Here is a 27,545-nt window from a genome sequence, read left to right on the forward strand (position 1 = left end):
TTGTAAACAAATTATAGAGTGCAAAAACCACATTAGTACTGTAGATTGCCTTTTGTGTTTTGTTGTTGCATTTAACTGCCAAGAACGCTGTTATAGAGGCCATTTCTTTAGCAGGTGATGTCAAAATAAACTCAAATCAAATGTATTTGTCACATACACATGTTTAGCAGGTGTTAATGCAAGTGGAGCGAAATGCTTGTGCTTCTAGTTCTGACCATGCAGTAATATCTAACAAGTAATATAACCTAACAATTTCACAACTACCTTATACACACAAGTGTAAAGGAATGAATACGGATATGTACATAAAAATATATAAATGAGTGATGGCCGAACGGCATAGGCAAGATGCAGTAGATGGTATAGAGTACAGTATATACATATGAGATGAGTAATGTAGGCTATGAAAACATTATAAAGTGGCATTGTTTAAAGTGGCTAGTGCTACATTTAATTACATCAAGATGCAGTAGATGGTATAGTGTACAGTATATACATATGAGATGAGTAATGTAGGGTAAGTAAACATTATATATATAAAGTGGCTAGTGATAAATTGATTACATCAATTTTTCCATTATTAAAGTGGCTGTTGTTGAGTCAGTATGTTGGCAGCAGCCACTCAATGTTAGTGATGGCTGTTTAACAGTCTGATGGCCTTGAGATAGAAGCTGTTTTTCAGTCTCTCGGTCCCCGCTTTGATGCACCTGTACTGACCTCGCCTTCTGGATGATAGCGGGGTGAACAGGCAGTGGCTCGGGTGGTTGTTGTCCTTGATGATCTTTTTGGCCTTCCTGTGACATCGGGTGGTGTAGGTGTCCTGGAGGGCAGGTAGTTTGCACCCGGTGATGCGTTGTGCAGACCTCACTACCCTCTGGAGAGCCATGTGGGAGAAGTGGGTGCTTAGGATGATAGATGAGTTTCACACTATTAATTACCACTATTCAAGTGGATTTTTTCCCAGTGGTATGTGGTAAATTCCCACATGGTTACGAACGCACCATGACACTGCCTCCTTCAGTGCCAGGTGTGCATTTGGGATTCTCATAAAGGGGGTGTGTTTGTAGCATTGTCCATCTCCCACTCCGGGTTAATGTGATGGGCTGTCACTGTTAAGTAAGCGCAACACAGGGTGCATTGGCCAATTCATTGAAAACTTAGGCTTTGGTTTCCTTATATAGAGAGGGTACTACCTGTTTGCAGAAATGGGTGCAAGAGGGAAGTTCGTAAAGTGGCTCGAGCACGTTCACGAGGTACTGAAACCCCTTATTCTCAACCACCGAGAATAGGCGCACATCCGCTGCTTTAAACCAAAGAGGGTAAAACGTGTAAACATAGCCTACCTATCGCTCTTATCATTTGTTTGGCCCAGTCAGATCAGATGCCAAGGGCTGCTTCAATGCAGAGGGGAGATGTTGGATTGTTGTCTCTTTGCGTTTCCGTCTTGCTCCGGTATACTGGGGTGATGTCGGCCTTAATCTGTCAACATGTCTGAGGTGTTGGCAGATGCATAGGCTATTCTCGTTGAGCGTGGCGACATTCTGTTAACGTTTTATCCACAACTCTCTGTCCATCGCCGTTGTAATTTACTTGGAAGCCAAAATGTCTCCAAACTGGAGATTTAAACGATTATTAAGGATCCTCCAATTCTGGTTTATTGACCCCACAGAACTGGTTCCCGGCTGCGCCTCACAAAAGGACAGTTTGAAATGCGGCAATTAAGATTGAACATTTTTGTTACAATGTGTGCATTGTCTCTAGTTGTTTTAATGGAATAGCCTGAAATGTTTTTTTGTTTTGTTTCAGCTTACATTTACTCAAGAGGCATAGGCCTACAGCACAGTGTAGGCATAGCCTATAGGCAGTGGCGGTTCTAGCTTGTATGGTTCTCTTCAGCGCCCCCCATCCCAAAGATAATCATCACCATTCTGCACTAAAGCATTTTTATTCAGACATCTGGAACAACACAAATAAATAATCATGACATTTTAAAACTATATAAAAATATATACAATAATAAGACAAGTACCAAAGACAAATAGAAGCAAATTTGTGTTGATTTGGCACTCGAGCATCAATACATTACCCATCCCCCAACACTGTCAACCAAGAGTCAAGACTAAACCAATTCACCTTGGTGGTGTGCAGACTGGTTTTATATTATTCTTAACGATTTCGCACAAACCAGAAAAAAAATTCAACAATATGTCTGTGAATTATGAATGAATTGTGGTTTATTTGGTAGCATTTCGTAGTGTGACTGATTTTACTAATTGCATTCGTACTGTACAAAATTAGAGGTGAGCTATTTGATAGATTCCCCTGCTCCTCCTACCTCAGGCTTCCAGTGGGGAAACCTGAGGTCAACCAACCCCAGCCCCAATCCTCATCTCGTACTTCTGAGTGGGAGACCTTCCCAGGCAGTAGCCTGCCTAGCTCACAAACTAGAATCAGGGCGCCCACTCCGACAAGGTTAATTGACCCACAGTCCCACACGGTGACATGATATCATTGACGTGACATGCGAATGAGCGATACAAAACCGAATGCCATATTTTGGGGTGCGGGCGCCCCTTGCCGCCCCCGGCAAGATGCCACCCTGGGCGGCTGCCCATGTCGCCTATACTTAAATCCGCCACTGCCTATAGGCCTTGTGCTTTCATTTTGTAAATATTGTTTTTTTATGTATTCATTCATGTTCACAGTGTGGACCAAACCGAGGTCCAACCTTTCAGTACGAATTCATGTACCGTTACACCCCTAAAGTACACTCTCTTATTTGGCATGGTTTATAGAAACCTCCATTGGTAGAATATCCAGCGAATCCTTGTTCAACAAACCGACATAGAAGTATGGATACACCTGTTCTGTAAATGTTTGGTTAAAGGTCTGGAGGTGATGTGGTTACCATCGTAGAAGGACACATCTCCTTTGTCCCAGTCCAGTGGAACCCTGTTCTTATCTGGCTTCTCTTCCATTCTCATTGGTTCACCTTCCATCACTCCTACAGACAAAATGTTATCCCCATAGTTGTCTCCATGGCTACCAACCCCACCCCTACCAACCACTCTTCCCAGTACCCTTCATTGTAACAACACCGATCTCCCAGCTGTGAATCCTTGAGGTTAATCACTCTGAGCCCAGGACGTCTCTGATAAACAACCTCTCTGGGTTGTGTGGAAGACTCTCTTCATCCTCTGCAAGGGTTAGGTCTTGTAGCTTTGCGGGAATGCAGTGTCATCACCCAACTGCTTCTTTTCCACTTCCCTGATTCTGTTGGACAGCGATGACATCACTTTACTAATCTCTTCCAATTTCTCGTTCATCCTTTTACTCTTCTTCTGCTCTTCCTCCCTCAGCTTGGTTATCCTCTCTGCCTCTCCTTTTCTCAGGAAGAGATGCAGCCTCTCAAATGTATCTTTTATCGTTGTTTTCTGGGCCTGTGCCCCGATGTGAGATGTCATTTTTTCCCAGCAGGGTTTTGTCTTGTCAACGACAGCCGTTTTATCCTGTAGGCTCGTTTAGTGTGAGGACAGACGCTGGGAGACAAGAAGCAAGTACAGGGAGTGAAGATAAAATGGATAAACGGACATGAAACAAAACAAGAAAAGCGTCTGGACAGGAGGAACAAAATGACATTAATGCTGACACGGGGAATAAACTGAGGAATAGACAGATATAGGGGAGGCAATCAATAAGTGATGAAGCGCTGATCCGCGTAACGATGGTGACAGGTGTGCGTAATGATGGGCCGCCTGGCGCCCTCGAGCGCCATAGAGGGGGAGCGGGGGCAGGCGTGACAGTTAGTGATGTTCTGAGCTCCTCCCTCTGGGTAGCAGCCTTCTTCACAGAGCAGAAACTGTGGCCTGCATGCTCAGACACACACTCCACACACAACATACACTCACACTACAGGTAGAACAGGCCCAGCTTCTGGATATGGCGGCCGCACACAGTGTGTAGGCCCTTGAAGTGTGTTTGGGGTGTTGGAGCTTGTGGGGGTTTTCCATGAGATTTGTCCTATGTAGCCTCCGCTTTGACCCTCTTTTTGGGCTGCTTCTCCCTCCAAAGGGTCTCACAGGCGTTCCTCCTCAGGGCTGGCAGGGGGCTGGACCTCGGGAAATGTGTTTCTGGAGATGGGGCAGACCTTGGTCCCTCCCTGCTTCCAGGTGGCCTCCAGGCAGGTCCTGCAGAAGCTGTGGCTGCAGTAGAGGGGACAGCAGATGGGACATGACAGGTCGTCCTCCAGGGGAGAGAGACAGGCTGCCATCCTCTCTGGACAACTGGAGCCAGAATGACCGAGGTTTTTAGAGCATTGAGAAAGAGCCTGTGTCAATGAATGTGTCTCGCCCTCTGTGTGCAAGAGTGTTTGAGGAGAGACTCAAGACTGTGTTTGAGGACAGTTACATGCTTCAGGGCGGTTACATGCACACAATAGTGTGATTACTGTGAATAATCAGATTAATGCAATAGTTTGATTTAAAACTAATACTAATAAATACGAATAATATCACTTCCCCTAATAATCCAGTATATATGGATTCATTTGATGATCGGACTATCTAAGGGAAGTGATGCCACGAGATCCCGCAATTGTTATTTGTTGTCAACTCCTGTGCTCCCCTAGTAAACAATTGCTAACAAGGATAGCTACTTGTTAGCTAGCTAGCTAGGATACTGGAAGTTAGCAGAGATCTTTTAAAAAACATGAGTGTTTCGTTGTTTTTCGTGGTTTTATTACAACTATTACAAAACGCGCTAAATCAAACTTTATTAGTCTCAACGTTGGCGAAAAGCAGAAGACGCCATCATTCCCTCATACAGCAGAGGTATCTTCCTTTGTTATCATGGTTGGAGAGGTACCATTCTTGCCACCCCAGACCACTCGTTGGTGTTGGATGCGAGTTCGCAGTGAGGATTGGCGTGAGAGAGTGGCCCTCATAGAATATACTGATGCAGAATGGAGAGAACTTTCGCATGCCCTGAAGATCCTTTCAGAAGCTATGCGGCATGATGGAGAGAAGCCTGCGCCCCAATGATATTACTGTTCGTGCGGCTGCGCCACTTGATATGCGAGTGTCGATTGCCTGTTACAAACTGGGAAGCTGTGGGGAATATTATGTTGTAGCCAATCAGTTTGCGGTAGACAAATCAACAGTAAAAAAGTTTGTGTGTATGTTCTGAGGCAAAGGTGTCCTCGGTGATCCGAGATCTTATCAAACTCCCAACGCTGGAGGAGGCCTGCGCCATCGCACAGAGATTTGAGAGGGTGTACCACACTCCGCAAATCATCGGATGCGTGGACGGTGCACATATCCCTATCCTGCCACCTACTGACGGATACAGGGACTTTGTCAACCGCAAAGGCTGGCCTTCCAATGTTCTTCAAGGGATTGTTGATGATACCTATTGGTAAGGTTTACCCGTTTCAATGAATGTTAATTAAGTACTTTGAATGTCTAATCTATCTGTAATTAATATCTGTACATTTGTAGTCTGACACAGCATTTGGAATATCAGCTGCAAACTGCCTGGAAGTGCACATGATGCAAATGTAGTGAGACAATCGACTCTGTTTGAGAAGGCTCACCTACTCCCAAAGGTTGGTACACACACACACAGTGTTCTACCTGCTTACCTAGCATTCCATGGTCATCATGCCTCCTCACGTTAATTGTAGCCAGAATGGCTAAATTGAGACACACACACACTGTACTTCTGCGCTGCCTACCTGTTTACTTACCTTAATATCTTATCCACCTTCTTGATAATGTGTAATGACTTACTATTGTCATCTTACCTTCAGGGTGAAGAACATACTGTACAGGGAGGCAGGTGAACTTTTTCGTTCTTGGCGACCTGGAGAGAGCCCTACCTCAACCTGGTGCACAAGCACAGAATGCACCCAACGCCAATGGTCATGCTGCAAGGCAAGCCCTGACAGAGTACATGGCAGCCAACTTCCCTCTCCGCAGGCGAGAAATGTTAAACAAATGACCTGAAATGTCAAAGACTAAATAGGACTTAGTAGTACTACAAGTCGGCCTACTACCACTACTGTATTGAGCCAAAGCAATCGTATCATAATATGTTGTGAAATGTTTTGTTGATGCAGATAAGCTAATAAATATTTGTTTAGAATTTTATTTTAAAGATGCACAAATGTTATCAAGTTGCACAAATGTTATCAAGCACAGCAATTTTGACTGCAACATATACTTTAATTAACTAAAAAATATATTTATTTGAAAGATTTTATATTTTCTAGGGCTATCTTCTGTATACCACCCCTACCTTGTCACAACACAGCTGATTGGCTCAAACCATTAAGAAGAAAAGAAAGTCCAGAAATGAACTTTTAACAAGGCACACCTGTTAATTGAAATGCATTCCAGGTGACTACCTCATGAAGCTGGTTGAGAGAATGCCAAAAGTGTGCAAAGCTGTCATCAGGACAAAGGGTGGCTACTTTGAAGAATCTCAAATGTAATGTATATTTTGATTTGTTTAACACTTTTTTGGTTAATACATGATTCCATATGTGTTATTTCATAGTTTGATGTCTTCACTATTATTCTACAATGTAGAAAATAGTACAAATAAAGAAAAACCCTTGAATGAGTAAGTGTGTCCAATCTTTTGACTGGTACTGTAACTATACTTAGGTATTCACATCCACACCACTCCATGTGCGTCTATGCACCATATGAATCTTCAACGGTTCTCTAGCCTCCCAGAGACTATTGGTACAGTGATCGCACATAGACAATTACCAGAAATGCCTATAGACCGCTACTTCCTATACATATAAAACAACACCCCGTGCTCAATAACACTCATGCTATTATTAGTAGTCCCAGACTACGATGGCCAGTGGTGGACAGAACCCCTAGATAACGTTATAGATAGAAATACTCAGCCCACACAGAACTGGTTGGGGTATCCATTCAATCATCTTTCTCACTGGAGCTAGTCCCATGACAGCTCTTATTCACTCTCATTTAATAGCTACATTTCAATCTCTTATCAAATTTCAATCAGTTTATTATCCACATTTCAATCAGCTTATCATCAAATTACAATCTCTTATTATCCAAGTCTCAATCAGCTTATTATGCAAATGTCAATATTTTATTATCCAAATTTCAATCAGTTTAATCTGTCACATCTCATAATCACATAGCTTTCACATCCACATTCACGTAGTACTATTCCCAAACACACTCAGTAATCACCCTTATTACTTAATATGCATCTTCAACGATTCTTTGTCGCTACTTCCTATGCACCATATGTATCTTCACTATACATATAGAGTAGCACCTAGTGCACTTTATGATATTCTCTACCAGTGGCTGCAGACCACGTAGACACTTCTCTTATAAATGCCTACAGACAAATGCCTGACTGACAAATACCTCACAAGGCTTCCTCCCTCTAAGCTGAGACCTTGAAACTGAGATATATTTCGTTCTCAAAACAAGGTTCTGGGCGTACTGCCAAATTGCAGATACTGATAGTGAGGATTCCTGCCAGGCACATTCAAACAGCCACTTGCATGAACACAGAAATTGGTTATTAGAAAAACACAAAGATAAACATTTCCATCACACCAGTTCAACAGAAATAAACTTTTAGGGACTTGCTCGTGGACTTCAGAGCCATAGATAAACTGTCAACTATTAGCCCCTAAACTGAACTGAGCAACAACATGTTAGGAACTACATCTTGGAACTAACTCTTGGAAGTATTTTGTTTCTTCTTCGTCAGCTGGTTGGTCAAAGAAAGCTGTGCTTGAGGCAGGATTGGCATGCATTTGGTAGTTTTGGGGAGGTGTGTGGTATCCTTGATAGGGAGATGGGACAAACATTGGCTGGGGTGGTGGTGGTGGCTGGATGCTTCGGAAGCCTTCAAGCAACAGAGGCACCACCTGCTCTGTGGTATGTGCATTGGACTCCACAATCAAAGAGATGAGCCACTCCTCCCTCACCTGGCTCTGCACTATCTGCACCTCCAGCCATATGTTTTTTTTTGCTGCCATTCTCTCCAAAAAGGTCTGGTGTTGAGAAGACCAGTTAGCCATTGCCGAGTTACCTCTTCTTCTCTTTGACGTCACACTTGACACTGCAGAGAAATAGACCATATTAGTTTAAAAAAAATCTTATATGATTACAACCTATAATAAAATAATTTGCTGAAAAAAATACCATGTGTATCTGGCTGTGATGTTGTTTTGGCAGGCCTCTCTGACTCCCGTCCTTGATCAATCACAGATTAATCGGAATCACCTGTTGAATCACCTGTTTCTCTGAAAGAAAGAACAACACCAAGATGGAAACTAACTTAACTAGCTAAGTAGGCTGCATAACAGCAGATAGTTTGCTTGCTATTGCCACCATTGCAGAAAATGTTTTCGTCATTAGCAAGTTAGCTAGGTAAGCTAGCTACTACCTGACTAGCCAGCAGCCTGTGCAAAACAAAAAACAGTGCTAACTTAGCTAGCTTGCTGCTAGCTGTCTTGATTGGTATGTTAGTTTGATAGCTACCTTTCTAAATTTAGCTACTAGCACTGTAACATGGCTTGCCACCATATACTATGGCCACCTCCATAGTATGTGTTGGCAATCCATCAGGGATAGTTAGCTGGGTGGCTTTAACGTTACTTTCCCTAGCCAACAGGTAGCTAAAGTGAGTTTCTATCAACCTGGCTAGCCTAATGAAGCTAGCTGGCATTGGCTGTATTTTAATGCCTAATGTTAAACAAGCTAGCTACATCAGAAACTACATTAGCTAGCTAACTTAGCTAGCTTCTATCATTTGCAAACCAACATACCTGAGGGTATTGATGGTGTCTCATCCGGCGGCACGTCCTCATTTACTTTTATTTTATTTAACCTTTATTTAACTTGGCAAGTCAGTTAAGAACAAATTATTATTTACAATGACGGCCTACCAAAAGGCAAATGGCCTACTGGGCAGATGGGGGCCGCGATTAAAAATAAATTAAATAAAAATATAGGACAAAACACACAAATCACATCACGACAAGAGAGACAACACAACACTACGTAAAGAGAGACCTAAGACAACAACATAGCATGGCAGCAACACATGACAACAACATGGTAGCAACACAACATGGCAGCAGCACAACATGGTAGGAGCACAAAACATGGTACAAACATTATTGGGCACAGACAACAGCACAAAGGGCAAGAAGGTAGAGACAACAATACATCACGCAAAGTAGCCACAACTGTCAGTAAGAGTGTCCATGATTGAGTCTCCGAATGAAGAAATTGAGATAAAACTGTCCAGTTTGAGTGTTTGTTACTGCTCGTTCCAGTCGCTAGCTGCAGCGAACGAGCGACCTAGGGATGTGTGTGCTTTGGGGACCTTTAACAGAATGTGACTGGCAGAACGGGTTTTGTATGTGGAGGATGAGGGCTGCAGCATATATCTCAGATAGGGGGGAGTGAGGCCTAAGAGAGTTTTATAAATAAGCATCAACCAATGGGTCTTGTGACAGGTATAGAGAGATGACCAGTTTACAGAAGAGTATACAGTGCAGTGATGTGTCCTATAAGGAGTATTGGTGGCAAATCTGATGGCCGAATGGTAAAGAATATCTAGCCGCTCGAGAGCACCCTTACCTGCCAATCTATAAATTACGTCTCTGTAATCTAGCATGGGTAGGATGGTCATCTGAATCAGGGTTAGTTTGGCAGCTGGGGTGAAAGAGGAGCGATTACGATAGAGGAAACAAAGTCTAGATTTAACTTTAGCCTGCAGCTTTGATATGTGCTGAGAGAAGGACAGTGTACCGTCTAGCCATACTCCCAAGTACTCGTATGAGGTGACTACCTCAAGCTCTAAACCCTCAGAGGTAGTAATCACACCTGCGGGGAGAGGGGCATTCTTCTTACCAAACCACATGACCTTTGTTTTGGAGGTGTTCAGAACAAGGTTAAGGGCAGAGAAAGCTTGTTGGACACTAAAAAATCTTTGTTGTAAAGCATTTTTACCACAACATCCGGGGAGGGGCCAGCTGAGTATAAGTCTGTATCATCTGCATATAAATGGATGAGAGAGTTTCCTACTGCCTGCGCTATGTTGTTGATGTAAATTGAGAAGAGCGTGGGGCTTAGGATCGAGCCTTGGGGTGCACCCTTGGTGACAGGCAGTGGCTGAGACAGCAGATATTCTGACAGTATACACTACACTCTTTGAGAGAGGTAGTTTGCAAACAAAGTCAAAGAGCCCTCAGTGACACCAATACTCCTTAGCCGGCCCACAAGAATGGAATGGTCTACCGTCTCAAAGCTTTGGCAAAGTCAATAAAAATAGCAGCACAACATTGCTTAGAATCAAGGGAAATGGTGACATCATTGAGGACCTTTAAGGTTGCAGTGACACATCCATAACCTGAGCGGAAACCAGATTGCATACCAGAGAGAATACTATAGACATCAAGAAAGCCAGTCAGTTGATTATTTACAAGTTTTTCCAACACTTTTGATAAACAGAGAAAACAGAAATAGGCCTATAACAGTTAGGATCAGCTTGTTCTTTCCCTTTAAATAAAGGACTTCAATGGTTTGATCCTCAAAGCCGATGTCTAACCCTTCTCTGTTGTTGACAGTGGTCGATGCCCCAACATCTCAGTGAACATTTCACTGGATTGGATTCACTGGTGTTCTTTTGCTTCTTAGCTTTGAAGAAACCCTGTTTTAATGACTTCCAATGAAAGCTAATTTGTTCCACTGTCCTGACGAAGCCTCTCATTTTAGCCGAGACTTTATTGAAGATGTCGCCCTTCCGGTGTTTACGCCCGTCTAAAAACGTAAGAATGTCCATTTCCTTTATGATATTTAACATGAACAGAATTTTGTTTTCGCTCCAAAAGTGTTGACTTTTGTCACTCGCCACCATATCCAAAGAACATCAACGCACGCGATCACTTCGTGCTGGAGTGGCGGGTTTAGTGTGACGAATCAATCACATTTGACACATGCGCAGATTAAAGACACTAGAGGAAATCCGATAAAGGTGTATACATGGTCTAATAATTTGAAAGATAGCTCAGAAAACCAGGGGTTTTAATCGGACTATGCTTACTTCGATTATGACCGTTCGCCGATTTAAGATAAACAGAGTAAGGTGTTTACATGACTAATGTCATACTCAGCCTACTGCCGTTGAATATTCAATTATTAGTGTGTATGTAAACATACTCTTTGAGTGGTGAAACTTAAACCTGACTCAAATGTAACTGTTAGGCAACGCTGGTCCCAACTTTGCCGAACAACTGTTCCCTCAAAGTTTGACTAGCTAGTTAGGTCTTTGGCATTGTTTGCTTATCAGGCCAAAAAATGTCATACATCAAATGGCTAGCTAGCTAATCCACGCTAGCTAGATAGCAAGTCCATGTTAGCTAGATACAGTGAGCAACTACAGTGAAGTTTGGGACAATGTGCACCAGACACAGGTGTGAGCGCTTTATGAATAAACTGTCTTGACAGATAAACCTAAGAATAGCACAACAAAAATGTTTTAAACAACTTGCCTTTTGGAAATTGACTCGGTAGCTCACCAAAACAGATTCGTCTTTCACATAAATGTGTGCATGTGAATGCAGGCAATAATATATCCATGCAACTGACAGCAATGTATTCTTTACCTCAAGGAAGTGGGGGCAGAAACAGGACAGCTTTTAAAAAGCATTGCAGAGCCTACAATTTGGAAACTCTCTCACATCATAAATTGTATGGCAGAGAGAGATCATTAGGAAGAAAAAAAGTGGCACCTAAGCATCCAGCCTGGTCTCAGAGCTTTTTCTATTATTCTGTATGTAAATCCAAGAATCTCCATTTATACTGAACAAAAATATAAACGCAACAATTTCAACAATTTTACTGAGTTACAGTTCATATAACAAAATCAGTCAATTTAAATAAATTCAATAGGCCCTAATCTATGGATTTCACATGACTGATCAGGGGCGCAGTCATGGGTGGGCCTGGGAGGCCATAGGCCCACCCACTTGAGAGTCAGGCCCACCCACTGGAGAGCCAGGCCCAGCCAATAAGAATTAGTTTTTCATTTTACATTTACATTTGAGTCATTTAGCAGACACTCTTATCCAGAGTGACTTACAGTAGTGAGTGCATACATTTTAGTTTCCCCACAAAAGGGCTTTATTACACACAGAAATTTCATCAGCTGTCCAGGTGGGTCTCTGGCAACAGCTCTGGTGGACATTCCTGCAGTCAGCATGTCAATTGCACGCTCCCTCAAAACTTGAGACATCTGTGGCATTGTGTTGTGTGACAAAACTGCACACTTTAGAGTGGCCTGTTATTGCCCCCAGCACAAGGTGCACCTGTATAATGATCATGCTGTTTAATCAGCTTCTTGATATGCCACACCTGTCAGTTGGATGGATTATCTTGGCAAAGGAGAAATGCTCACTAAAAGTAATGGAAACATATTTGTGCACAAAATGTAAGCAAAATAAACTTTTTGTGTGTATGGAACATTTCTGGGATCTTTTATTTCAGCTCATGAAACATGGGAGCAACACTTTACATGTTGCATGTATATTTTTGTGCAGTATAGTTGCAAAGTAGCAAGTAGGTGCAAAGTTGCTAATTAGCTGAAGTCGTCTGTGATGAGATTCGAACACGCAACCTTTGGGTTGATAAACATTCACGATATATGCCAACCCATCCACCTTGACCAACCACTCTTTGGTAACCTTCTGTCTTAATAACCCTGCCAAACATAACATATCATACTAATTTGAGAGTCACATATTTACGTTTTCTATGTTACGTCTCGTCTATGAGACTAGGCTGGAGCATCTGTAACGTAACATTGATAAGTGGTGACGGCTCTATGACCCTGTGGAGTGCGAGCTCTAGCTACCTCTCTTTCACACACTCGCAGTCTTTCCATACGCACACACACAGCGGGAGTAGAGCGCACGCGCCTGGGAGGGAATTCGTTCCCCTACGCTACTCCAGTCTCCAGCCCATAGCCTCACCAGCCACGTTATTCCAGCAACCGATATCCGGAAATATAGTTCAAGGATTTTTTAAACAGTGGACAGTTTCTCTTGTAGTGACGGGCTCTCTCATATTTTGCCCTCTCTCCGTTTTTCTATGTAGGCTATCTCACGCTGTTTTCTGGAGTTCTTTTGGGGGAATTACTCCCTGTTGGAATTCTGCATCGCAAGTTTTGTAGCCAGGGAGATGTGACACTGATTGCGAAACGTATGCCATTATTACAGGGTTGCGGTACCTACATACTACATCCATCCAGTCACAGACTACCCAGCGTTAAAATAACGGACCACAAATTCACAATAGCTAACCTATTATGAAGTTATAGAAACTGTTTGGATGGATGTAAGACTGCAAGGCTGTCACACATCCTAATTGGAAATGTATTCAGAAAAACAAGAACGGGACATCAAACTTCTATCAGCCTGAATTTCATTCTTAACCTAAACTCCCGAAAGTGAGTCCAAAGAGGACTAGACGCTGTTTCAGCCGAAGCACGCGCCACCCTGTAGATTGACCTGGATGTACGTTTTGACGTGGGCTTTAACGGAGACCCCCAGGTGGCCGTCACAACCCCGGTGTCAGCCCAGTCCTCCGCAGCACAGAGAGGGGTTAGGCGGCAGTCCTGAGGCTGGGTGGGCGGTATGATGACTGACTTTCAGGCCCCCTCCACAGGCTGAGTGACACTTTGATGCTGGACTTTTGTGGTTTTCAAATATGATGAAATGGCAGCCCCGGAAGAAGGTAATTGGGACTTGTACATAGGGCTTCTTTCTGGACGCTGACGCTACAAGTTGCCTTGCATGCACACTTAAAAATTGGATGATGACATGGGGATTGTGTCGCTATTGCCTTTGTGTTCTGCCAGAAGTTGAGTGTCCATGGAGAGATATGTCAGATTCACATAGGCTACTAGCCAAGATCACACACACCCTCTCTCTCACAGACACACCACACTCAGATAGGACCTGTGGGAAAATACCTCTACTCTTTCCCATTGTGTACAGGTAACTGACAGGGCCTGTAATCTGCTGGAGTGGTAATATGACACACACACACACACACACACACACACACACACACACACACACACACACACACACACACACACACACACACACACACACACACACACACACACACACACACACACACACACACACACACACACACACACAGTGAGAGAGCGAGAGAGATACCCTATAATGTACTTAATGCCTCTCTCTCTGGAGATATAGTACTGTGTGTAAGACCAGGTGTGTAATGTGATGGTGTAAACAGATTAATGACTGTTTATGCCCTATCTATGTGTCTTATATGTGTGTCTACCTGTACCTTGCATGGGTTTATTATTGTTATTATTTTTTTAATTAGGCAAGTCAGTTAAGAACAAATTCTTATTTACAATGAAGGCCTACCCTGGCCAAACCCGGACGATGCGCGATACAGCCTGGACTCAAACCAGGGCCTGTAGTGACGCCTCTATTACTGACATGCAGTGCCTTAGACGGCTGCGCCACTCCGGAGCCCTATTAGTAGTGTTATTATGACTAAAACACCCCACACGCCAGGACCTAGGACTAGAGTACGGTTGATCAAGTGTTTATTGATCATTAGTTAAATCAGGTGTGTTAGTGCTGGGCTGAAACAAAAGCCTATACATCCTGTATCGCTCCAGGACCAGGTTTATTGAGTACTGTAGATTCTCTCCCGTTTACTACTAATGTTTACCCTAGCTTCAGAAGACAGATATTGTGTGTCTGTGTCTCTGTTTGTGTACATTCAGTGTTGCATTAAATTACCGGTGTAAGCAAGGCGGTACGGTCCGTTAAGACGTCCCGACAAAATGTATAGTGGGAGTATGTCGTACCGGTAAAACACGAGCCTGTCACAAAAACAACAAAAAAATCTCCAGAAAACTGTAGGCTATTACGCCACTTTTTATCATTACCGCATGTTAGAGGCATGAACAATTTGCGAATGGACTTGAAAACGGGTATAGCCTACCCTCTCAAATGCGATGTGGTTCGAGGAGAACACTGACATTTTGGCAGAGATGAGTGGCAGATACCGAGACGCGCGCGGACAGCAGTGGACGCATACATTCTGGCGCAATGACAATTGCCAAATGTCATTACGGTTTTTGGTATTTTGTGTAACAGAAGTGTCTTTCCATTCACAACTGTTTGGAGGATGTAAATATGTTGTGAGTGGATGAACGTGCGCGGGTAGCCTAGTAAAGGAGCCCTTTGAAGTGATTGTTTGACAAGCAGAGGAAAACATCATGACTGGTTGGGTTTATACCACAATAAAATGTAATACATTTTAAAAGACTAGGCCCACATAGATCCTATCTACTTTCACCCCTGCATTAAATATAAATAATGTGTGTTGTTATGATAGTGTGTGTGTCATCTGAGCGTTCGTGTGTGACAGAGAAGAGAGACTCCTCATAAATAGTTTCAGTAGTGTTTGATTGACAGATTTAGCTTTTGCAGTGGCTTGCGTGAGAGAAGCGAAATAAATAAAATCTCTCTTTCTCTCCCCCCTCCCTTTTCTCTCCCTCTCTTGTTCCCCTGTGACTAACAATGCTTGTGACTAACAATGCTTCTGGGGTAATATATTTACTTACAATACAGCTAAGCCTCTTATAACCATACTTTGACTTACCCCCTCCCTCACCTCCTCTCCCCGTTAACAAGGAGTGCTGTGTGTAATATTGCAACACAATAACTTTATCGTGCACAAACTTATGACAGAGTAATCCTTTAGCTACAGCAACTTGAAAATGTCCCAGATCTCATGCCAACGTTGCGAGGCAAGTGTGTTGCTGACTCTCTACTATCTACTGTAGAACCTAAAAGGGGTTTTCAGCTGTCCCCATAGGAGAACCCTTTGAAGAACCCTTTTTGGTTCCAGGTAGAAGAACCATTTGGGTTCCATGTAGAATCCTTTCCACAGAAGGTTCTACCTGGAACCCAAAAGGGTTCTACCTGGAACCAAAAGGGGTTCTACCTGGAACCAAAAAGGGTTCTCCTATGGGGACAGCTGAATAACCCTTTTTAAGAGTGAATGTGTGTATACAGAATGGCAGTCAATGTATAAAAATGTAATGCAGTCAATATATCAATGTGGGTGCCCTCCTTTCCCCTTTATCTCTCTCTTCCCCTCCGCTATTTCATTTAATGCCAATCAACCATGTAGATCCTTAAAGGAGATACTGCCAGGAAGTGAGATCTTTATGTTATGTAACGTAATCTATCCATGAGACGATATTCTCATCTTTCTTTTTCTCTCCTGCTGTCTCTCCTCTCCGCCTCACTGCTGCTCCTCCCCTCTGCCTTTCATGTCAACCAAGCGTAGACACAACGTTGTGATGTACCATTGCTCACCCCAGCTATGACAGAAAGTGTGTGTGCATGTGAGAAGTGGGCCCAGTGTCAGCAAGCAGCAGTCAGATGAGCAGTGTGGAGCATTGAGAAGATTGGAGAGGTTGTTTTTCATCGTACCTGTTCAAAACCTTAGAGTTGATGCTGGGAAAATACTCCACTCTACCCAGTGTGTGGGTTTGTGAGAGAGAGAGAGAGAGAGATTTGACATTGGGTTGCAGTATAGACACATACACACAAACACAAAATGTGTGACTCTATTAGCTCCCAGCACATGGTCAGACACCATTTGGCATGACGTGATGTTAAATAATTCAGAGAAACATGCTAGTGACACACACACACACACACACACACACTGCATAAGTACAGGGTAACATGCATCTGTATTAGACTGGTGTGTGGATATAACATTAAATATTTAATACTTCAGCACTGCATGGTGAGAGAACAAAGAGCTATAATAACCAGACATTGCAGAGAAAAGGAGAGAATGTGTTGTGTGTGTGCGTGCAGGAGTGTGTGCGTGTGAATGGGTGTCTGTGTGATGTGTGTGTGCGTGTGTGCAACAGCCAGTGGCGTTCATTACATGGTCTTACAGAGGCAGGCAGTAGGAGAGCAAATGTCACAGTGACTGAAAAGGCCAGGAGCAATATGGGACATCTCAGGAGAGATAGAGATAAAGGTAGAGAAAGGGATGGGTGGAGAGAGAGGGAAGAGAGTGAGAGAAATGCGGGGTGATTCTGTGTGGGGGTTTCTCTTCTCTCCTCGTAATCTCATTGCAGCTTCTTGTGGTGGTAAATTGAACAGTAATTGGCAGACATTAACCAGGTTTCCATCCAACCTTTTTATGTAATTAAAGTACATGTCGGATAAAAAAAATGTTACGACAGGCCTGATGGAAACAGCAAATTTGCCTGTGAAGTTTCCAAATGTAGACAAACCGAAATACACTAGAGGAGGTGGGATCTTTTTTTGGTAACATTTATTATGCGGTAAATAGCGGTGGAAATGCTTTTATGCATGAATATTGAGATAACATCATATGGAAGTAAACTTGGGGTCACACGATGATATGTTGCGTGGTCCTCCCACTACGACCTGGGAAACCATACAGTTTATTAGCCTACAGATTAAATACATTTTGAACTTCACAGGGTGGTGAAAGTGCTCAGTGATGAGTTTGATGCTCCTTTCCAATAAATATTCTGGGACTTATTCTGGTGACATGATCGAAGCTTGGCTGCTGTTTAACAAATAAAACTAATCTCGCTCTTTTGTCCATATTAATCTCATCGTTTAGGCTATACCCGTCCTGTATCTGCGAGATGTTGGCTAGAGCGGGCACATTCACTATAAAATGCAACATTTTTTGTGACAAAACCATCAGAAGAGTTTAAAATGCGATGGAAACCCATTTAACTTGTATTTTTTATTCGGTACATGGGAATTTGCCGCTAAAGTGTTTTTTCCTGTACACAACGTCATCACGCACAGCCTTTTATCTGCAACAAGTCAACTTGATGGAAACACATCTATGGTGGGAAAATGCTCATATTGTTTTCATGCTGATTTCAAAATATGTGCATGAAAATCTGTCACCAATTGGATGGAAACCTAGATAGTGAGCATGACATGATCACTGTGCTGGCTGTCTCTCTCTCTCTCTCACACACACACACACACACACACACACACACACACACACACACACACACACACACACACACACACACACACACACACACACACACACACACACACACACACACACACACACACACACACACACACACAAACCAATGGCATTGTCTTCTACCCAAATGTTAAAGTCCCTCCTCTTGGCCGCAGAGACAAAATGTTGCCATTTTAAAGCAAAAGTCCTACAATTCTACACCTTTTGCCATGGGGCAGATAGGAAATGTTTCACTTCTTAAGCTAGTTTCCTGAAATTCTGTACATTATTTGAATGGGGCTGAGAGAATTGTTTTGTTTGTTTAAAGCAAATTTCCTGCAGTTCCAGACATTTTGCCATGGCCTATGCCATGTTCTTCTAGTATCTGAGTGACTCAAACATTACAACAACATCAATGGGGGCCACCATGCCATGCCATTTTTAAAATGTTTGAATCTCCCAGACTGTCTAGTTTATTTTGGTGATTGTTAGTTCTCATTGATGATCTTATTTAAAAACATATACTGCTCAAAAAAATAAAGGGAACACTTAAACAACACATCCTAGATCTGAATGAAAGAAATAATCTTATTAAATACTTTTTTCTTTACATAGTTGAATGTGCTGACAACAAAATCACACAAAAATAATCAATGGAAATCCAATTTATCAACCCATGGAGGTCTGGATTTGGAGTCACACTCAAAATTAAAGTGGAAAACCACAATACAGGCTGATCCAACTTTGATGTAATGTCCTTAAAACAAGTCAAAATTAGGCTCAGTAGTGTGTGTGGCCTCCACGTGCCTGTATGACCTCCCTACAACGCCTGGGCATGCTCCTGATGAGGTGGCGGATGGTCTCCTGAGGGATCTCCTCCCAGACCTGGACTAAAGCATCCGCCAACTCCTGGACAGTCTGTGGTGCAACGTGGCGTTGGTGGATGGAGCGAGACATGATGTCCCAGATGTGCTCAATTGGATTCAGGTCTGGGGAACGGGCGGGCCAGTCCATAGCATCACTGCCTTCCTCTTGCAGTAACTGCTGACACACTCCAGCCACATGAGGTCTAGCATTGTCTTGCATTAGGAGGAACCCAGGGCCAACCGCACCAGCATATGGTCTCACAAGGGGTCTGAGGATCTCATCTCGGTACCTAATGGCAGTCAGGCTACCTCTGGCGAGCACATGGAGGGCTGTGCGCCCCCCCAAAGAAATGCCACCCCACACCATGACTGACCCACCGCCAAACCGGTCATGCTGGAGGATGTTGCAGGCAGCAGAACGTTCTCCACGGCGTCTCCAGACTCTGTCACGTCTGTCACGTGCTCAGTGTGAACCTGCTTTCATCTGTGAAGAGCACAGGGCGCCAGTGGCGAATTTGCCAATCTTGGTGTTCTCTGGCAAATGCCAAGCGTCCTGCACGGTGTTGGGCTGTAAGCACAACTCCCACCTGTGGACGTCGGGCCCTCATACCACCCTCATGGAGGCTGTTTCTGACCGTTTGAGCAGACACATGCACATTTGTGGCCTGCTGGAGATCATTTTGCAGGGCTCTGGCAGTGCTTCTCCTGCTCCTCCTTGCACAAAGGCGGAGGTAGCGGTCCTGCTGCTGGGTTGTTGCCCTCCTACGGCCTCCTCCACGTCTCGTGATGTACTGGCTTGTCTCCTGGTAGCGCCTCCATGCTCTGGACACTACGCTGACAGACACAGCAAACCTTCTTGCCACAGCTCGCATTGATGTGCCATCCTGGAAGAGCTGCACTACCTGAGCCACTTGTGTGGGTTGTAGACTCCGTCTCATGCTACCACTAGAGTGAAAGCACCGCCAGCATTCAAAAGTGACCAAAACATCAGCCAGGAAGCATAGGAACTGAGAAGTGGTCTGTGGTCACCCCCTGCAGAACCACTCCTTTATTGGGGGTGTCTTGCTAATTGCCTATAATTTCCACCTGTTGTCTATTCCATTTGCACAACAGCATGTGAAATTTATTGTCAATCAGTGTTGCTTCCTAAGTGGACAGTTTGATTTCACAGAAGTGTGATTGACTTGGAGTTACATTGTGTTGTTTAAGTGTTCCCTTTATTTTTTTGAGCAGTGTATATTGCGCCATGATTTTTTTCTACATACTTTATATCTGGTTTTAGTGGTTTAAGTTTACACTGCAAACCTGTTTACCTTTGATGATTATTATACATTTTTGTGGCGGCAACAATTTAGCAGTGGTGGTCTGGCGCTGCTAAATGAATATAGGGGAAACACTGAGGACAGAGCGAGAAAGAGAGGAGAGATGGAGGGATAATTAACATGCAGATGTGGGTTGATCTAACAGGTGTTTTGCGCCATGTCTCCCTCACTCACTGTCATGGTAGGATGTAAATAGTGTGATGCAGGGACAGCTTCTCTCAGACGCATAAATACACTATTGGCGTTGCCTGCTCCCCCCCCTACACACACACAGCACACACACACACACACACACACACACACACACACACACACACACACACACACACACACACACACACACACACACACACACACACACACACACACAGCCTTCTGATCCTGTTAGCAGCAGGGCTGGCTCTGTTACACTGGTAATTAGACTGTCAATCAAAGCATGAAAGTTTATATGTGTGTGTCTTTGTTTCTCTGTGGTTTGGTTTTACTCTCCTTGTGACCAGAAGTCCTCACAAGGATAGTAAAACAAGAAAACTTTGGACAAGTGGGGACATTTCACCGGTCCCCACAAGGAAAAAGGCTATTTTAGGGTTAGGTTTAGTTTTAGGGTTTGGGGTTAAGGTTAATGTTAGGGAAAATTGGATTTTGAGTGGGAATATATTTTTGGGTCCCCACAAGGATAGTAAAACAAATGTGTGTGTGTGTGTGACCTGTATATGTAGCTTGAAGGGAGAACACTCGTACTCAGAGCAGTTACAGATATATATATATTGGCACCCTTGCACTTTAAAATGGAGCAGAATGTTTCGTTTTTTTCTCTTTTCAAAACTGGTTGAATGGCTGTTTGTTTTTTATCTTGTAGGCACCTGCAACTTACCACAAGTGAGATCAATTACATAACTCTATGCACAAGGACTACTTTTATCCATTTCCACAGAAACACATTTACTTGAACAACAATGCAGATGCAGAGATTGATAACAGAAAGATGGTTTGTGCCATCATCCTACCAAACTTTGCATCTAATAATCCAAAACACAACCAAAACAAGCTGCACATACATCCAACAACTGTGAAGAGTCACAAGCTTGATTTAGGCATTGCGTGCTGGGAATATGTGACCAAATACTAAACGTTAATACACTATAAGTACATTTTGTCCAAATACTCATGGGGGGGTTAGATTCGGTGCATTCGGAAAGTATTCAGACCCCTTGACTTTTCCCACATTTTGTGACGTTACAGCCTTATTCTAAAATTGATGAAATCGTTTTTGTATGTACTGTGGTAAACCGTGGGGTGTTGGGTTGAGCGTGCAGAGATTGACAGAGACAGGGAGGCTTTAGTCCGCAAAAACAACTTTACTAAGACAGAAAATAAATATATCAAAGAAATAACTTAGGTTTTGCTCGGTCTTCCTTCTCTCTCTTAACTGGTGTCCGTCTCTCTCCCTTCTCTCCCGCAGTGTGCCATCGTGCTCCTTTTATTTAGCCTCCACGGCTGGTTGGCACTTTCCTCTAATTACCTCCACTTAGCTGTCCGTTTCGGAGTGCCCAGCTCCCGTATTCCCAGCAGAGGGAGCTAACGTCGCCTCACGTACCTCCCCTCTAGTACCATCCCCCGGGGTAGACCTCCTGGGATACCACAGTACACACAATACCCCATAATGACAAAGCAAAAACAGGTTTTTCAAAATTTTGGCACATTTGTAAAAAATAAAAACCTGAAATATCACATTTACATAAGTATTCAGACTCTTTACTCTGTACTTTATCAAATCACCTTTGGCATTGATTACAGCCTCGGGTCTTCTTGGGTATGATGCTTCAAGCTTGGCCCCACTGTACATTATTTGGGGAGTTTCTCCCATTCTTCTCTGCAGATCCTCTCAAGCTCCCGGAGATTTTTAATTGGGTTCAAGTCCGGGCTCTGGCTGGGCCACTCAAGGACATTCAGAGACTTTTCCCGAAGCCACACCTGCGTTGTCTTGGCTGTGTGCTTAGGGTTGTTGTCCTATTGGTAGGTGAACCTTCGCCCCATTCTGAGGTCTTGAGCTCTCTGGAGCAGGTTTTCATCAAGGATCTCTCGGGACTTTGCTCCGTTCACCTTTCTCTCAACCCTGACTAGTCTCACAGTCCCTGCCGCTGAAAAACATCTCCACAGCATAATGCTACCACTACCATGCTTCACCGTAGGGATGGTGCCAGGTTTCCTCCAGACTTAACGCTTGGCATTCAGGCCAAAGAGGTCAATCTTGGTTTCTTCAGACCAGAGAATCTTGTTTCTCATGGTCTGTGAGTCCTTTAGGTGCCTTTTGGCAAACTCCAAGCGGGCTGTCATGTGCCTTTTACTGAGGAGTGGCTTCCGTCTGGCCACTCTACCATAAAGGGCTGATTGGTGGAGTGCTGCAGAGATGATCGTCATTCCTCTCCACAGAGGAACTCTAGAGCTCTGTCAGCGTGACCATCGAGTTCTTGGTCACCTCCCTGACCAGGGCCCATCTCCCCCGATTGCTCAGTTTAGCTATGTGGCCAGTTCTAGGAAGAGTCTTGGTGGTTCCAAACTTCTTCCATTTAAGAAGGATGGAGGCCACTGTGTTCTTGGGGGCCTTCAATACTGCAGAAATGTTTTTGTACCCTTCCTCAGAACTGTGCCTTGACACAATCCTGTCTCGGAGCTCTACTAACAATTCCTTCGACCTCATGGCTTGGTTTTTGCTCAGACATGCACTGTCAACTGTGGGACCTTATATAGACAGGTGTGTGCCTTTCTGAATCATGTCCAATCAATTTAATTTACTACAGGATTACTCCAATCAAGTTGTAGAAACATCTCAAGGATGATCAATGGAAACAGGATGCACCTGAAGTCAATAGTCTCATAGCAAAGGGTCTGAATACTTAAAAGAAATAATAATCTAAACCTGTTTTCGCTTTGTCATTTTGGGGTATTGTGTGCAGATTTTTTTATTTAATACATTTTACAATAAGGCTGTAACCGTAACAAAATGTGGGAAAAAATCAAGGGGTCTGAATACTTACCGAATGCATTGTATATGAGGTGCTTTCACTTCTACACGTAAAAACAGATATGTATGAAAATATCCTAAAATAAAAGGTGACATTTTGTACTGTCGCCTCATATGAAACATTTGATCTCAAACAAGAGGCTATTTTTGACTTTGAAGTAAAAAATCTGAATTTCAGAATTTCAGTTTAGATGTTTTATAGTTGTAAATCGAACAAATACATTTGTGAGCACAGAAATAGTGAATTGTGCAAGGGTGCCGATATGTTTGACTCCATCTGTACTGTGTTAGTCCACTCACTGGCCTTCTCCTATGATTTACTCACATTTAATCGAATGAATCACTCAGTGTATTCCAATGCTTGTTGTTGTTATTTCTCTCTAATGCTAACACAGTATACACAGTCATTCATTCTCAGACTGTGAGTAACTCTGTGTTGGTCTCAGCTGCAATTGGTTTCAATACAATGTGCCGTTGTACTGCACTAAGGTAATGGGGAGATGTGTTGGTGTGGTAAAGCAGTAAGACGGTGAGTTGTGGTAGATATTAAGCTATGTGACATGTACCAGTGTTGTGTCTCTCAGCTGACGCACAGTCCCTGTCTCACACACATGAACCTGTCGTCTGTCTGCGCTCCATGCTCTTTCTCATCTCCTCTCTTTCTCTTGTTCGTTTTCTCTCATGATTTCCCTCTCTCTCACCTCTCTCTCCCCTTGCCTCTCGCTCTTTCTTCCCCCTTCCTCTCACACCTATCTCTCACATCTTCTCTCCCTGTTTCTTCCCTCCTCTTTCACGTCCTTCTCTCCCTCTCGCTCTCTCTGTCTCTATTGCGTTGCCATCTGTTCTTGATTAATGGGAGCGGTAATTGAAGCATCTTGTTCATCCAGCGCGCATCCTCTGCTCACACACACACACACACACACACACACACACACACACACACACACACACACACACACACACACACACACACACACACACACACACACACACACACACACACACACACACACACACATCTCCTTGCTCCAGGTCTGGTATGAATCTGATGGACCCGGCAACAGTCTGCTTCTACCTGAACTGTCCCTCCAGCAGGTGGGCTTGTGGGGTAGAGGGGATATAGCTATTTCACATAGGGAAGTTGTGGTTCATGGGGTTCTGGAGGAGCTGCCAGACATGCTAATAGACTTACTGACAGATCGGAGGGGGAGGGAGGAGGGATCCAGACTCTACCTGCTGTCAGAAGAGTCTGTCTGATTTTGTGAATTTGGTACGTTATGGTATTGGTGGGGAGCTTTGAGTATAAACTGATGCATTCACACACACACACACACACACACACACACACACACACACACACACACACACACACACACACACACACACACACACACACACACACACACACACACACACACACACACACAGTCAGTAGCAGTAGTCCTGCAGTGCTAATTGTTTCCTGTGATCTCCTTTCTCTCGACAGTATTATTATAACTATTACAATCTTGTTAAAAATATACATTATTTTATTCGTTATTTAATTCCTTTCTTTTTATGCATACAATCATAGTTTAATACATGTACAATCTATTTTACCAAATGAGAGGATGACTAGCTGTTGAATATCCAGTATATCTAATATTTCCCTCTCTTTCCCCCTCTCCTTCTCCCTTTCTCCCTCCATCAGGCATACTTCCGTCAGGGTGTGGCCCTGCAGTACCTTGGTCGCCATGCCGACGCCCTGGCAGCGTTTGCCTCTGGTCTGGCGCAGGACCCCAAGAGTCTCCAACTTCTGGTGGGCATGGTCGAGGCTGCCATGAAGTCCCCACTACGAGGTGCGAAGTGTGTCTTTGCATGTTTGTGTTTACGCGTGAGTGTGTATGTGGATTCATGTGTGTGTGTGTTTTACTCAGGGTCATAATGCAATATATGTGCTTTCAGCTAAGATATAGTGTAATTCAAAGCTGCTTCTTGAGACATCATACTGAATCAGACGGCTTCACTTATATTAGTAAGAGAAACACAGACACACACAGCATGGGTGTTTAAGAAACGGAATAAGATGGAGGAGCTTCCGTCAGACTAAATTATCATTCCGTTAGTGGTCATCATCCCTTCATTTACCCACAATCCATAATTTCTTTATGTACCCAGTACCCCCGGGCTAACACGTGGAGGTGTCAAAGCCCCCAAGAGAAAAGACAGAAGGAGAGATGGCAGAAAGAAAAGAGAAAGAGAGATAGGTGTATGAGGAAAGAAGAGCAAGTAGGATAAAAGAAGATAAAATAAATAAATAATAATAAACAAAATTCATAGACAAAATCATGCATTTCCACGAACATTAATGACATCGCACTTGCTCAGAGCCACATGCTCCCACCATATCCACATCCAATGTTGTTTCTAATGCTTTCTTTCAATATTTAAATAATAACGCATTTGATTCTTCCATTCTCTTAATGTTGGGGTAACATTTTACTTCCAGTTTTTAAGTAATAACTTCTTCAATATAAGTAAAACTTCTGATAGCCAGCTTTCTAACTCTGCCCATAACTTTTGGACTTTATAGCACTCCCAGAAGTCATGCATTATTGAGTCTTATTAGTTTTACACTTAAGAAATGACTCTGCCATTGTGCTGTCGAATTTATGCATTTTGTCTCTTAAATAATAAATGATATAGCTTAGTTTATACTGGATTGAGCGTACTATAACGTATACGCACGGAGTCAGGAAGCAGGTGCAGAAGGTGAGTTTGATAATAAGAAACATGAAGATAAACAAAACAGGAGTAGCGTACTGAACGTAAACAAAACAGTGAAACAATTAATAAATCATGCTGTGAGAGGTACCGGAACCACAAAACTAGGTGCCAGAACGAACTAAGTCAAATCTGAGAGGGAACAGGATCCGTCTCAAATGAAGCACTGCCCACAGCTGAGTATGTGTGCATATGCATATGGCAGGTGTTCTGTTGTGACGTCTAAAAATGTCGCTCTACATTGATGTCTTGAAAATTAGGCTTATTAGAAATTCGGACTTGTAAGCCCCACAGCTATACTTGAGTATGTGGGCATGCTATAGGCTATAACCTACTTATGGTGGGTGTTTTGCAGTGACGTAATCAGCACCTTGGAGAGTGTTGTCCGTTACACCACCATAGATAGTAGGCTACCTGGCTGTTTACGCCGTCTGCTGTGCTGCTACATTGTGTTTGTCACTTTTTTTCTCATGAGCCCCCCAGATAACCCCCCCTCTCACGCTCACTATGTGTTCCAGGACCTCCTGATTTACAAATTATGCACTGGGTATGTCTCTTCTGCCTGTGTGAAGCAGGATGTGAAATCTGACACCACTTGAAGCTGAGATGTTCCTCCTACCATTTTGTTCGCTCTTCTGACTGTCCATCAACTCCTGGCTGAACCCTACATCACAGTCATTACATCAAAGAGATCAATTTATAGCCAATAATGTAAAATAATCAATAAATGTTCAACAAAAAAACACTGTTTGTCATAGACGGCCAAGATTAATATGAGATGAAAGGTGATTTCCTAACGAGTTCAGGAAGCCAAGCTATAGTTCTGAGACGTTCGCAGCATCACACGTTTTGATTAAGAGAGACCTTTAGAAAATATGCACATTTTCTCTAACACTAAATATACAAATATGTATTTTAGTTAAGGAAGGTGAAATCTTATAGTTAGTCATTTTTATAAATGTATTATACTATATTTAGAAAAAAACAAGTAATTTCAAGCCTTACTCATACAGTTTTAGTGAACAAGGAATATATAATATAACATTTTTCTTATTTTCATATTTTATCATATTTGTACTGTTTACTTGAGCTTGTTTCCTCAAAAGTGACTACACCACAGCAATTTATAGCACGTTTTTACCAGAAAGGATGAGATTTTAACCTTTCTTGGAGTATGCAGCATTACTAGTTGTTGTTTATGACCTTCATTACTTTTGTGGATTACGTAGATGACATTTTCGATGACATTTATTTACATTTTAACTACGAAGTTGTTAATGTTCTTAGCTCCATCCTTTAAAAACAGACACATGAAAATATTCTGGGGAGGAGCATGCACATCTTCAATATATACCCATTGTTCCTCTTTAGTACATTTAACTATATGTCACAAGTAAAAGCCTTGGGTTGCGAGTTGAAACAATTCCAAATCTGGAAGATT

The 27,545-nt window shown here is 43.1% G+C and overlaps 1 protein-coding gene and 1 long non-coding RNA gene across 3 annotated transcripts in view; one reads left to right on the forward strand and one right to left on the reverse strand.

Annotated features, from left to right (window-relative positions):
* LOC106561151 (tetratricopeptide repeat protein 28) overlaps nucleotides 1–27,545 on the forward strand; it is an 84,725-nt gene that overhangs the window by 17,351 nt on the left and 39,829 nt on the right. For both annotated transcript variants that reach the window (XM_045688998.1, XM_045688992.1), the window contains exon 3: nucleotides 25,032–25,179. In XM_045688998.1, coding sequence (XP_045544954.1) covers nucleotides 25,032–25,179 — 148 coding nt within the window. The remainder of the gene's footprint in view (nucleotides 1–25,031; nucleotides 25,180–27,545) is intronic.
* On the reverse strand, nucleotides 7,099–11,794 carry LOC106562653 (uncharacterized). The gene is made up of 3 exons (XR_001319079.2): nucleotides 11,681–11,794; nucleotides 8,208–8,308; nucleotides 7,099–8,124 (listed from the first exon to the last, which is right to left on the reverse strand). It is a non-coding gene; the product is annotated as an uncharacterized lncRNA (long non-coding RNA).

The sequence above is a fragment of the Salmo salar genome, chromosome ssa01, assembly GCF_905237065.1.
Source record: "Salmo salar chromosome ssa01, Ssal_v3.1, whole genome shotgun sequence".
Classification (NCBI taxonomy): Eukaryota; Metazoa; Chordata; class Actinopteri; order Salmoniformes; family Salmonidae; genus Salmo; species Salmo salar.